Source organism: Gavia stellata, chromosome 4 (genome assembly GCF_030936135.1).
Source record: "Gavia stellata isolate bGavSte3 chromosome 4, bGavSte3.hap2, whole genome shotgun sequence".
Taxonomy (NCBI): Eukaryota; Metazoa; Chordata; class Aves; order Gaviiformes; family Gaviidae; genus Gavia; species Gavia stellata.
Genome location: NC_082597.1, coordinates 929,775 through 941,748, shown reverse-complemented (window position 1 = coordinate 941,748; position 11,974 = coordinate 929,775). Strand labels below are relative to the sequence as shown.

Below are 11,974 nucleotides of genomic sequence, written 5' to 3'. Positions count from 1 at the left end.
TATATACATGGAGCGGGTAATACGTATTATTGCACATTGGAATGCCCATGGTTCTAATGATATTTTTTACTATAGGGTGTATCTGCTCGAGACAGACAAACTTCCTTTTTAGGCGCTGATTTTCCTAACCCGACAGGACGCCGTCGTTTAACCAGTTAATTTGCACTTCGCATATTTAAAGCAATCAGAACATTAAATATTCTTTGCCACCTTATCTTGGTCCACAGTCTGTTGACTTGGAGCTTCTGGAGTTGCTTCTCCGGGGCTTTTCCGTAACCTCCATCGGTTTCTTTGCTGTTTGGCGTTAGGCTGCAGTTTAGACTTGAGGCGATTGGAAACGTTCGGCTTTTTGACTGTTAGCACAAACCACTTATTTAAGGCCTGTCCGCCCTAGAAAACCCACCAGTTACCACCTTAGGCTAAAGGACCCAAAATGCTTCTTTAAACTAAAAATAAACGAAAAGAGTTTTGGGTTTTTTTTAAAGGATTGCTTATCTCCAGGAGAACTGGGAGGCTGTAGTGACTGCAGCGATGCTGGTCGGAGCCTGGGAGCTGGCGGGTCCATCCAGGCATCTCCTAAAGGGAGCGGAGCTCCGGCCGGGGAGGGTGCGTGACCGGCCCGGGGTGCCCGCGGCCATGCCCTGCGCCTGGGCTTTCCTCGTTCCTGCAGCCGCCCGTTGCGGGGGAAGACGGTGGAGACGGCCACCGCTGCAGCCCCTGTGTCGCAGCCAGGGTAGAGCTGAAGTCCAGGGTGCGAGGGGAAACCTCCCTGCGCCCCTGAGAACAGGGGATCCTTCAAACCCACCGGTCCGAGCTGGGGAAGGCACCGCGGGGTGGGGATGGGGCATTAATGTGTTTGAGAGCTGGATTTTGCCGTGCTCGGTACCCAAACGTGAGCCCAGATTTTCAGCGTAGCTCTGCACCTGCTTTTCTCTGCTCTTCTAAAAATCCAGTCGTTTTGTTGCGGTGTCCCGAGAGCCGAGTTTCCCTGAAAATCTGCCGGTGACCTGTGGAGCGCTGTCGGGAAGTCCAGCCGCTGTTCCTCCCTGAGGGGGCAGGTCGCACGTGCAGGCGCTCGGGTGGCCTGGCTGGAAAAGCGAGCGCCAGGGGCTGGATCGATGCCTTTCCAAAAAAAACCCAACCCATGAACCGATGGCTGATAGGTAAGAGGCACTCTGTATAGCAATAAGAAACACTTGCCTGCATCAACGGTGTCCTGGGGCTGTCGCCGCGGCCGTACCGGTAACGGCGGATGGATGAGGCTGGGGTGGGGAGGGTTCTTGCCGAGCCCGGGACCCCCGGGGCTCGGCGCCGGGGAACGCGGAAATCCCGTTCTAGCTCCGCGTGGCCTTTCCTCTGAAGCGGGGAGGGGTGGCGGAGGGGGTGCCCACCGGGGTTAATTAATTTAGTGCAATGAGATAGGGGAGCCTTTTTTCTCATGATGCCTACTGCCCTTAAATGTTGAAACCGGGTCTTTGTAAGCAATGTCTGTGTATCTATGTGTATATATGAGGGACAAATTTTAAATTACTGCCTTTTTTCCCTGTTTATTTTTCTGAGTAATTCCAGATGTACTTTAGTCTCTCTACTGTCAAAACTTTTATATTGTAAATCTGATGCTGGTGGCTTTTGGTTATTTTGGTTTTTGTTTTTGTAAAAAAGAAAAAAAAAGAAAAAAAGAAAAAAGAAAAAGAAAAAAAAAAGTCTGCATCTCTCTATGTTGTCAGTTTTAGGCTGTAAATTCCAACTATCAATAAAAGCTCAAAATTCACGTGCCAGTGGTGGATTCCTCCATCCTGCAGGACACGCTGGGCCCCCGCCGTGCTGCGTCCCACCCTCTGCTCGCATGAGCGGGACAGCTTCGCGCTCCAGCTTCGTGCTCCAGCTTCGGCCCGACCACCGGCTGCGGGCAGGGGGTGAGTGCAGGCAGGCAGCGATGCGCAGGCAGCGTTCGGGATGGTGCCTGCAGAAACCGGCACCTTTCTTCTGCCCGCACACCCAGGAGGGGTGACGGACCCGCGGCGGGAGGGCGGAGGAGGAGCTCGGGTGGCTTCCTGCAGCCCCCGGCGAAAGCAGAGGTCGGGGTCGCTGGTTTGCAAGTCATCTGTTGCCGTCAAAGGGAAGAGAAGGTGAAAGCGGCGTTGGCCCGGCGCTGTCTCGCAGGAGGATGGGTAAAGCAACGCCACTGCTCTAAGGCAAACGCGGTTTCACTCTTACAAATGCACCGCTCACCGCCCGAGTACGAGGGACGTGGTCCCCGTGGGTGGCGGGGCTGGGGCAGGGTTGCGGATGCGGGATGAAAGGCCGGGTGCCTGGGGGCTGTAACCGCTCATGGGAGAGGCGCTGAAGTGACCGATGTCGCCACCCCGGCCGGTGCTTTCGCTTACCCTGGTTCAGTCCTTGCCAAGGCCCGGCGTGCGAGCCTGCAAACCGCAGGCAGCGACCAGGGGGCCTTGGCCATTAGCAGCTTTGCCGGATGTTTGCCTCGGTACGTGGCTGGTCCCTTTTTGTTGAATCGCGTTAGCTGCGTTGACAGAAACTCTCCATCCCCATCCTCAAGTCTTCACCCTGAAGAGAGGTGCTGGTTTTGCAGCGCGAGGCTGGGATAGCAGCACTCGGGGGGAGCAGGGCTGGCCTGAAGGCACCACCCCGGTGGCATCCTCTCGCCTGGGGCCCTGGTGGCCTTTCAGGACTTTGTGAGGACACTGAAACATGGAGCCTCCTCTTGTGCCCTGTGGTTTTTCAAGGAGTCCCTCTCCCGGTGGCTGCAGCCAGGAGCAGCTTTGAGCTCACTGCGTGCAGTCCCTGTTCCTCTAATGAAGCAGGCAGTTAGTTAGGGCGGCTGTTCAAAGGGAACCAGACGCAGGCAGGGCGTTGCAAACCAGCACCGTGGGGTTTGGGTTTCTTTCCAGCTTTCCTTTAACCCTGTTTCCATCCCCTGCTGCAGAGCAAGGCGGTTTTCAGCGTGCCCCAGATCAGCAGCTCCCGGCAGATGCCAGCCCGGCGGCGTCGTGCCGCTGCTGGTCTCGGGGAACGGCCGTTTGCTCAGCAGGGACAGGCAGGGTGGGGTGGAGCTGGGTGCAGCCTGAGGTGTAACAGCCTGCCACCCGCCCCACCACCTTTCCCAGGGAAGAGGGGCTGCTGCCAGACCGGAGCCCAGGCAGGGACTAACGCAGCCGGGCACACCGGCACAGCTCCGCCTTGGTGCCACTGGACTCGTCAAACCAGCGTCCCTTGGCGAAGAGTAAAACTTGGCAGAAGAAGCAGGAGGGGTAGGACAGTGCAGCCTCGCAGGACAGGACAAAGGTCCTTGTCTGCCACGGGCAGCCCGGGGAGCAGCGCAGCCGCTGCTCAGGCACGTCCCTGGTGCTGTGCCAGCACCTCTGGCTGAGGCTCCGGCCCTACGAAGCTGGGGACAGCCCAGGGCCCGTGGGACAGGCGCCGAGGCCGGGTCCTGTGGTTCCTGCAGCGCTGGCCCAGTGCACAGCGGGGGCTGATACCCTTGGCAGTGAGGCAAAGGGCATGTGTCATATTAATTTTTTTATTAAATTCAGTTAGTTTTCTCTTTATATAATAACCTTTTTCCTCTAGGCACAATACAATACAAGGACTCTGTATGTTTGACACAATGTACAGAAACTTCAATAATCTACAACTGCTCAGGTAAGTTACAAAAAACCTCCATGTTACACCAGCTACCTGCCACAGCCATTATTGTACAATAAAACAAAGACGGGAACTTGGGGGTTAAGACTGTACAAAGATCTCTGCACTGAAATAAAACATTGTACTCCTTTAAAAACAAGACAGGTAGAAGAGCTGGCCGAGCTTGCGGGGAGGCGGGAGGGTCGGCCCCCGCTCCGGCGGGCAGGGAGGGCTGTGGAGGCCGGTTCCTGTCCAGCGGCGGGACGGCAGCGGGTCCTGAGCGACCTCGCAATGCCTCTTGGGGCTTCCCGGCTCGCACGGAGCTGGGCCAACCCCCCCCCGCCACGTTCACACCAGTGCAGGGGATAGATGAGGTGCTGCAGGATCCGTTTCTGTACCGAGATTCCCCCCTTACACTGACACTGTGACAGCAACAAGCAGGGAGGTGGCTGTGGGCGGTGGGATGCGCAGCCCCCAGCAGCGCTGCGCTGCTGCAGGGTGAACCTGCCCTCCTGGGGGGCCTGGGGCTCCTGCCGAGCCCCCTCTGCCAGCACGCTTGGCCTGACAGCGCGGGCAGAGCACAAGCACGGCGGGCCGGGGTGCTCGGGGAGGGGATGAGCCCCGGGGTGGTGGGGAGAAGAGGGCAGCGCTGTGCGGTGCCCTCTGGGGTGCTGCCCCCTCCTTCCCGCAGGAGGGCTCAGGGCAGGGGGTGACCTGTGCAAAGGGACCGGGTGGCACCTGCCCGCAGCGCTGTGCCCAGCCATGTCCTAGCCCTGCCGTCACGGCAGGCAGGGACCCTCAGCCTCAGAGGCCCTGGCTGCAGCCAAGCAGGAGCCCTGGTCCCGGTCTGGTCCTCTCCCCACGCACGGGGACGGAAGGGACCACACCAGGGCACCGAGGAGGCTGCAGCATTTGGCACCTCCCGTGGGAAACATGCCCCCTGCAACAGTAAGCCTGACCCTGGAGGTAGAGACTGTGCCCCAGCCAGGACAGGGAGCCACATCTACGTCCCCTCCTGTGACAGACACAGAGCCCAGCACCTGCAGCTACAACCGCCACCATCCCTGGGCAGACAGCAACCGCGCTCATTTGTTCCTGTGCGAGTCTGGGACAGCCGAAGCTCAAGGGCTGGGACGCTCTGCCCGCTGCTGCCAGGGGCACGCCGGCCAGGCAGGATGGTCCCGGTGCTCAGGCAAGCGTCCTTCGTGAACACTGGCACCCTGAGCTGCAGATCCCCGGATCCAGCAAGATGGGAGCGAAGCCCAGGGCACGCTTAGGCCAGCTACTGCACTACGGGGCAGTGGCACCAGGTCAGGAGGGAGCGGGAGTGGTTCTCCCTCCATGGATGCTCTGGCAGACATGCAAGCCGTGGGGAGGACGAGGCAGGCAGGCAGCTCCTGCTTTCTCCAGCAGCACAGGGTAAGGGGGAGGCGAGATGCACCCTCTCCAGCCGCTGACGACACCCCTGCTGCCGCAGAGAGCTGGAGCGGGGCCGCCCGGCGCAGGAGGTGCACAGAAGACACACAGTAATAATTACAGGGCTCAGACAGGCCTGGGAGGACAGAGCGGGATGGGCTCCCGCCCGCACCCCCAGCCTGCTTCAACGCAAAGAATTCCTCCGCTACACAGTCCTACCATAGTGTAACATACTGATCCTGCCCCCGCTGCCGCCTGGGGGGTGCGTGGCCGCGGGCTCCCCAGCACCGCACACCCGCGGCAGGTGCGAAGGAAGGCCGTCTCCTCCGCTCCAGTCAGTCACAGCCCGGCTCGGACACGAGCCTGGGCGCTGCCTCTGCTCCACGTGCTGGGGCCCGGGAGACTCTGTGCCTGGAATAGAGGCTCCTCTGAGCCAGTCTCATGCGTCCGACAAGCAGCTCTGGATGCGGTCGATCCACTGCTGGGCTAGCTGCACATCCTGGGCGCAGAAATTGTAAACTCGTTTTGTCGTCTTCAGCTGCAGGGGAGGAGAGAGGAGGTGAGCGGGGCCGGGCAGCTGCACCCGGCGAGCCAGCAGCACCGCAGCCCCCGGAGCCTCGTGCTGCCGGAGCAGACGGCTGGGGTCCGCGGCCGGGCCACGGGCTGCCGAGCTCCTTTCCCTGAGGTGGAGCTCTGTGCCACACTCACATCGAAGAAGGCTTTCTCGTCCACCGTCTTGGGGGCCCCCATGGTGGGGGTTCCTGGGGTGATGGACTCCACCTCGGCCAGGTCAATGACCCCTTTGCACTCCGTGTCCATCCGGCTGTCGTAGTACCGCAGCTGCAGGGAGAGGTCCCACACGCGTCAGCTCACGGGAGGGAGGGAAGGACAGGCCCTGGGTCCCACCCGCCCCTCGTCCTGCCCCTCAGTACCTGATGCTTGGTTTTATCCAGCACGAACCAGCGAGGCTTCCACGGTTTCATGAAGGCTCCTTTCTTGTACAGCGATCCCTCGTAGGACCTGCGGGAGCCAGGCAGCACGTTAGGGCGGAAAAGGGAGAGGGGCGGAAAAGGGAGAGGGGTGGAAAGGGGAGAGGGGCAGAAAGGGGAGAGGGGCAGAAAGGGCCCTTTGGTCTGTGGCACCCCAGCGTCAGCGGGGACGAGAAGCGATGGGGATCCGTGCTCTGCAGAACCCACATGCCTTCACCCCTCCCTGGAGAGGGATCCCCCTTCCCAGCGCCGCCAGCAGCCCCCCGCCTGCCTGTTCTCGCTCTCCGACATCTGGAACTGGCTGTAGAGCGTGCTGGTGCTCTTGCGGCCGCCCTGCTTCCCGCTGGAGGGGGTGGAGGTGCTGCTGGTGTCGCTGTCGAGGCTGAGGTTGAGAGTAGAGCCCACACCGCTCTCCTGCAGGTATACGCCCAGCGAGCGCCGGTGGTGGGAGAGGCCGGAGGACATCAGCAAGGAGCTGGGGGTCTGTGGGGAGCAGAGAGCACACCGTGAGGGGGAGGACAGTCCCACACCCCTCGGGCACACCCAGCCTGGGGGCTGAGCACCAGCACCCCTTCTCGACCCCAGGCTGCAGCAGCAAACACCCGCTTCGCTCGGGGCACCCTTGGGCAAAGCCGACCCCCCTACTTCAGCACCCAGTCACACAGCCCCCAACCTACCCGGCTGCCCTCCTGCCGCGCCTCGGTGCGCTGGGAAGCCTTGACCTTGTCCCACGTGTCCTTCCAGCGCTCCGGGACCTGCCCCAGCTCCATCTCCAGGTTGTGCAGCTCCTGCGGGGGGATTCAAGCACCAGTCCAGGAGGGGACAAGGGCCCTGGGACCGCTGTCCCTGTCCCAGGGGCTCAACCAACTCCAACCCTGCCACAACCCTGTCCCACTGTGTGCATGGGGCAGCGTCCCACCCCCGGGGACACCATGGGGAGCCCAGGCCAGCACCAAACCCAGAAGCAACGTGTAGACGATGCCGCCATCAGCTGCGCTCACCTCCAGCAGTTTGGAGATGGCGTCGGGCTCCACGCGGCTGCGGTTGTCATAGCACGGCCAGATGATCTTGCGCTTGGTCTGGGGGGCACTGGTGTCCTGCCGATCCGCCTCCTCCACATGCTCCGGCTGCCCCTGCACCAGCTCCCAGTCATAGGAGGGGCCCTCAGAAAGCGTCTCCTCCGTATAGTAGTCCCATATCTTCAGGTTGGAAATGTTGCTGTACGGCCTTAGCACCTGCAGAAGAAGCAGGGGGCAGGGGTTATGCTCAGGAAGGGCAGCAGCGTCCAGGCAGGACATGTCCCTGGCTACACCGCAGGGACAATCCATCCAGATGGGAAATGAGTCCCTTCACAATGAGCTTTCCCCAAGGGCAATGCTTTCTGACCGGTAACAAGAGGCAGCTGAAGCTGGAAGGCTGCGGGCTGGTCAGGAAAGGCAAAGCTGGGCTGGAGAAAGGCAGAGCTGTGCCCAGCTCTGGCCGAGACGAAGCCCAGACCAAATGAGAGCTCTGAGCAGCTCGGCCGCAGCCTGGCCGCATCGGCAGAGAGCTGCTGACCTGCTGAGCCCACGCACCAGAAGCTGCCGCTTCCTCTCCTGGAAGGACATTCCCAGCCCAAAACGAGACCCTGGCAGCTCCAGCTCAGGATCCCCCCTCTGCCCCAGCCCTCTGCAGCCTCACCTATGTCCCCCCGACTGCTCTGCGGGGACACAGCTCTCAGGGCCCCGACTCTGCTCGTGCCCCCCGAGGCGGCAGGCACCCTTCCCAGGGTCCCCCTGCGGCAGCCGGGCAAGACCGCTCAGGTGGGCAAACGCCGTGGGTCCAGCCGACAAAGGGCTGCTCACTCGGCTCCACGTGGGCGAGGAGACCCCAGGGTGTCCCCGGAAAGCCCCATCCGAGCCCTCGGCACCGGGCGGGGGCTTGGCTGGGCTGGGCTGACCCAGGGCAGGAGCAGAGCTCTCACCTCCCCATCCTCAGGGGCATACATGTAGTTGAAGAAGATGGGGGCTTTCTTGTTCAGCCGGTCGATGTAATCCCAGATGGACTTGTAGACCTGCTGGCTCTTCCGCTCACCCTTCTCCTCGTAAAGGAGGCCTGCGGAGAAGAGAGCGGGAAAGGGGCATTATTTAGGGCAAGGCACCGGGCTGCCATCCGCTGTGGGCCCCGCACACTGCCCTCACCCAGCTCGATGCGCTCGTAGTCAGAGTCCAGCAGGAACGTCCGGAAACGGTTGGAAATGTAGTGGTAGCTGAGGAACTTCAAGTAGTACTGGCTGAACTCGAACTCCATGGGGAACTGCAGGTGGATCTGCAAGGAGCAGCACAGGTGAGACCTCCTGGGACCCACAGACTGCAGGCTGGCTCTGGACTCGTTCCCCGCTGCACAAGAAGCCAGCCAGCCCCGGTACTCGGGGAGACCCGGCCGGTGCAGAGCCAGCAGCCGGTGTGCTCGGAGCTCACCTGATGTACGCAGTCCAGGAACTGCAGGAATATGGGGGCAAAACCGCTGCTCTGGCCAGCCAGGGTCTGGGCCCCGCGGTGGCTGAAGCGGTGCCCGAAGGACAGCCACTCCTTCTCCACAAGCAGACGGAAGCCCTCCAGCGTCCGGTAGTAGGGATCCGACAGCAGCTGCACCAAGGAGACCACCTGCAGGGACAGGGGGGCTCGAGACGCTCGTGGGGAGGGGGTCAGGGGCAGCCATGGTGTTCGGCAGCTGTGGGGCTCCTACCTGCGTGGTGATGTCCCAGCCGTCCTCCAGGCTGACCAGCACAGAGGAGCCGGTGTCCAGGAGCTCCACCACCAAGACCGAAATCTGCAGGATCTTATGGATCTGCCAACGTAAAGGCCGAGAGTTACTAGGCTGCAGGAAACTCATTTGCTGGACGTTGTGCAAAGCGACCCTTTCTCCTGGAAACGGGTGAGCCAAACGAAGCAGAGCACAGGGGTTATGCCACGATACACAACCCCCGTGTTCAGACGCTGTGCAGCACCCTTTGTCTGTAACAGCAAAGCCAGCGGGGCAGAACCACCACACCACGAGCAGAGCCGTGGGTCCTGAGCAGAGCTGCGGGTCCCTCACTCCTTCCAGCAGCCAGAGGGTCCAGTCCCACAGCAGCTTCGCAGTGGGACCAGTCCTGCAGAGCAGCAGCCACCCGGGTCACCCTGGCTACTGCAGGCACTGCCTTGTACCCAGCCCTTTGTAGCCTTCTGCCATCCTGCAGGTCCTGCCCTGCTTCCCCAGCCGGCAGCCGCCCCGGACACAGGCAGCTCTCGCGTCCAGAGCCACCGAGCAGTACTCTGGGCTATTTTATCCTTGTTCCTTATACCAACCTTGCTCCCTTAGTGTCCCCCACTCCATGCCAGAGTGATGCTCTTGGAGAGGGCACCCAGACCCCCATTCTCACTTTGTCAGGAGGTAAGAGCACGTGCCCTTGAGCGAGAGCCAACAGCAAAGACTCCTACCCTGGGGACGGACCAGGGCCCCGCCAGGCTTTGGGTGACAACTGACCTGGGACAGCCACTCAGACTCCTCCAGGGACCGCAAGTAGGTGACGCTGGGGTCACTGGAGGGGCAGCCGGGCACGCAGGCCTTCATCAGCTTCTTGAAGCTGGCCTTCACCTGCCGCACGTCGAACACCTCGATGGGCACCACCTCCCAGTGCTGCAGCGGGTCCGGCTTCACCCCCTGAGGGAGGAGAGAATCAGCGCCCTCCTGAGAGACGCCCGGAGCAGACCCACCGCCCCCCCGTCCTCCCCCGAGGAGGCTGCTGCCAGGCATCGGGGTTACCTTCAGCTGTGACTTGTCCCCGATGATGTAGAGCGAGGCCCGGTGCTGGCGCAGGAAGCTGGCCTCCGAGGGGGTGCCGTTGTGCTGGGCACCCAGCAGGTCTTTCCCAGCCAGGCGCGACCCAATCTCCATGTTCAGGGCGTAGCTGCTCATGCGCCCGCTGCCTCGGATGCTGCCCCACTTGCCTGTAAGACAGCGGCAGTCAGGCTGGGGGTCCCCGGCATGCTCACGGGCTGCGCTGGCATCCGCGTCCCCCTGGCCGGGCTGGCGTGGGGATGAGCAGGTCGCCACAGAAGCAGCGGCCAAGCTGCTGTCACCCCGCAGCCCAGCGCCCTGGGAGCACATGCTGGGAAGGTGTTGGGAACCAGGTTTGCTTTTGCTCCTTCTCCTTGCTGGGTGCTGTAGGATTTCCTGCCTGGTGGATACGGAGACCAACCCCGGCGGCTTCGTGTCCCACCACCTGCGCAGCCGCACCGTGCTCCTGCCCCAGGCCTGCGTCCGCACCGCCAGGACCTGCCCCTTCCCTGCCAGCCAGACCCTGTCCCTGGCCACCACCACCCAAGCACCAGCAGATGTGCAAGGAGCCTAAAGCAAACCTGAGAGGACGTTGCGGGATCAGCCGGGGGGACAGGCCCGGTACTTACCGCTGGCACCGCGAGCTGGACCAAGCCAGCGACATGCTCAGTGGAGGCATTAGCAGGCTGAGGTGGGGTGTTACTGGGGCATTAGTCGTGTGAAGGGTGGGAGAGTGTGTGTGTGGGGTCAGTCGGTCAGGTTAGCACCCGGGTGGTGGTTAGGCAGCCGGGGGTACCGTACCTCGGGGCGTCTCGCGGCCCTTCGCCGACACGCACTTGGGGGTGGAGAGAGTGATGACCCTAGCTCTGTGACCAAGCCCTGAGAGCACAGGACGAAAGCAACCTCAGCAAGGGCACCGGGGCGAGGTGGACCCACGCTCTCGCCGGGCAGACACGGGCCGGGTGGGAAGAGGCGCCCGGGGACCCGGACAGAGCAACTGGAGCAATGAGTGGGATGAACGAGATGGCTCTGGGGTGCTGCAGCAGGTCCCTCCCTCCCTCCCTGCAGCTGCCCCACGGCAGAGAGCTCGGGGGGAGCAAAGGGGAAGCATCTACTCTACAACAGCTGCCCCGAGCCGGGGGCCTTCGCGAGGCCCCCACGAGGCAGCGTTCACTCGCACATCCTCACCTCCACGGCTAATAGTACCGGGCCCATCGTCCTTCCCTCCCATCACCTGCTTCATGAGCGATCCCAGCTTAGGCTGTCTCTTGTCGGAGAAATCTGTAGCACCAACAAAACGTCAGCTCTCGGCCTTGCTGTGCTGCTCCAGAGGGGCCCTCCCGCCTTGCCTCCCCACAACTGCTCAGGAGGGAGGGGAAGGGGCCAGAGAGAGAAAGCGGCAGCAAGCAGGAGCGCCCCGGGCTGGGACCAGGAGGCCAGCATGCGGGCAACACCTTCCAGATGGAGCCACAGCAAAAAGGCACCTGGTGCAGCAGCGCAAGCGGGGGCTCGACCCTCCCGCAGCTCTGCCCCAACCCTGCCCCAGGCGCATCGCACCGTGGGGGGATCACCCAGGCACTGCCGCAGCCCGGCAGCCCCCTGCTCTGCAGATCCCTCGCCCCCACGCCAGGTCACTCCTCTGCTCCCCCCACCGCTGGTCTGACCCTCCCTCCTTCAGCCTCCGCTCGGGGATGTTCCCCCACGCCAGGCAAGAGGCCTCGAGGGGCTTTCGGCAAGTCCTCTCCTCCCCAGGCTGCAGGGCGCCGCTGGCTGGGTTCCCCCACGGTCCCTCTGCCCCCAGTCACCTCTGCAGCAATGGTGGGGTGGAATGGCTGGGACAGAGGATGAATGACAGCGGAGCGTGGCGGGGCAGCGACGGGCAGCTCTGCCCCGGCAGGAAAGGGCAGGCTGCTCAGAGAGCAAGAGAGGCAGAGACTTACCGAGGCTTCCCGTGACAGACCCAGAGCACCGCTGCCCGCTGCGCTGGGGTGCAGACGGTGCCGAGATCTCAGCTAGCGGGGTCTGTCCCCACCCGGTCCTCAGCGAGCACCCGGATCCATGCGCAGTCTGGAGCACCCAGTGCTCGCAGGTCCGGGGCCACTGGGTTTCCCAAAACCCATCCC

At 62.4% G+C, this 11,974-nt stretch overlaps 1 protein-coding gene across 1 annotated transcript in view; it reads right to left on the bottom strand.

Annotated features, from left to right (window-relative positions):
- Positions 1 to 5,317: 5,317 nt before the first annotated feature.
- SBF1 (SET binding factor 1) overlaps positions 5,318 to 11,974 on the bottom strand; it is an 85,241-nt gene continuing 78,584 nt past the window's right edge. Inside the window, exons 30-43 of the mRNA XM_059817078.1 lie at positions 11,040 to 11,132; positions 10,653 to 10,730; positions 9,837 to 10,021; positions 9,558 to 9,734; positions 8,778 to 8,879; positions 8,510 to 8,695; positions 8,231 to 8,357; positions 8,014 to 8,144; positions 7,052 to 7,285; positions 6,728 to 6,838; positions 6,322 to 6,533; positions 5,994 to 6,081; positions 5,770 to 5,901; positions 5,318 to 5,599 (exon numbers count right to left, since the gene is read on the bottom strand). Of these exons, the coding sequence (XP_059673061.1) occupies positions 5,501 to 5,599; positions 5,770 to 5,901; positions 5,994 to 6,081; positions 6,322 to 6,533; positions 6,728 to 6,838; positions 7,052 to 7,285; positions 8,014 to 8,144; positions 8,231 to 8,357; positions 8,510 to 8,695; positions 8,778 to 8,879; positions 9,558 to 9,734; positions 9,837 to 10,021; positions 10,653 to 10,730; positions 11,040 to 11,132 (1,955 nt within the window). The 3' untranslated portion in view covers positions 5,318 to 5,500. The remainder of the gene's footprint in view (positions 5,600 to 5,769; positions 5,902 to 5,993; positions 6,082 to 6,321; positions 6,534 to 6,727; positions 6,839 to 7,051; positions 7,286 to 8,013; positions 8,145 to 8,230; positions 8,358 to 8,509; positions 8,696 to 8,777; positions 8,880 to 9,557; positions 9,735 to 9,836; positions 10,022 to 10,652; positions 10,731 to 11,039; positions 11,133 to 11,974) is intronic.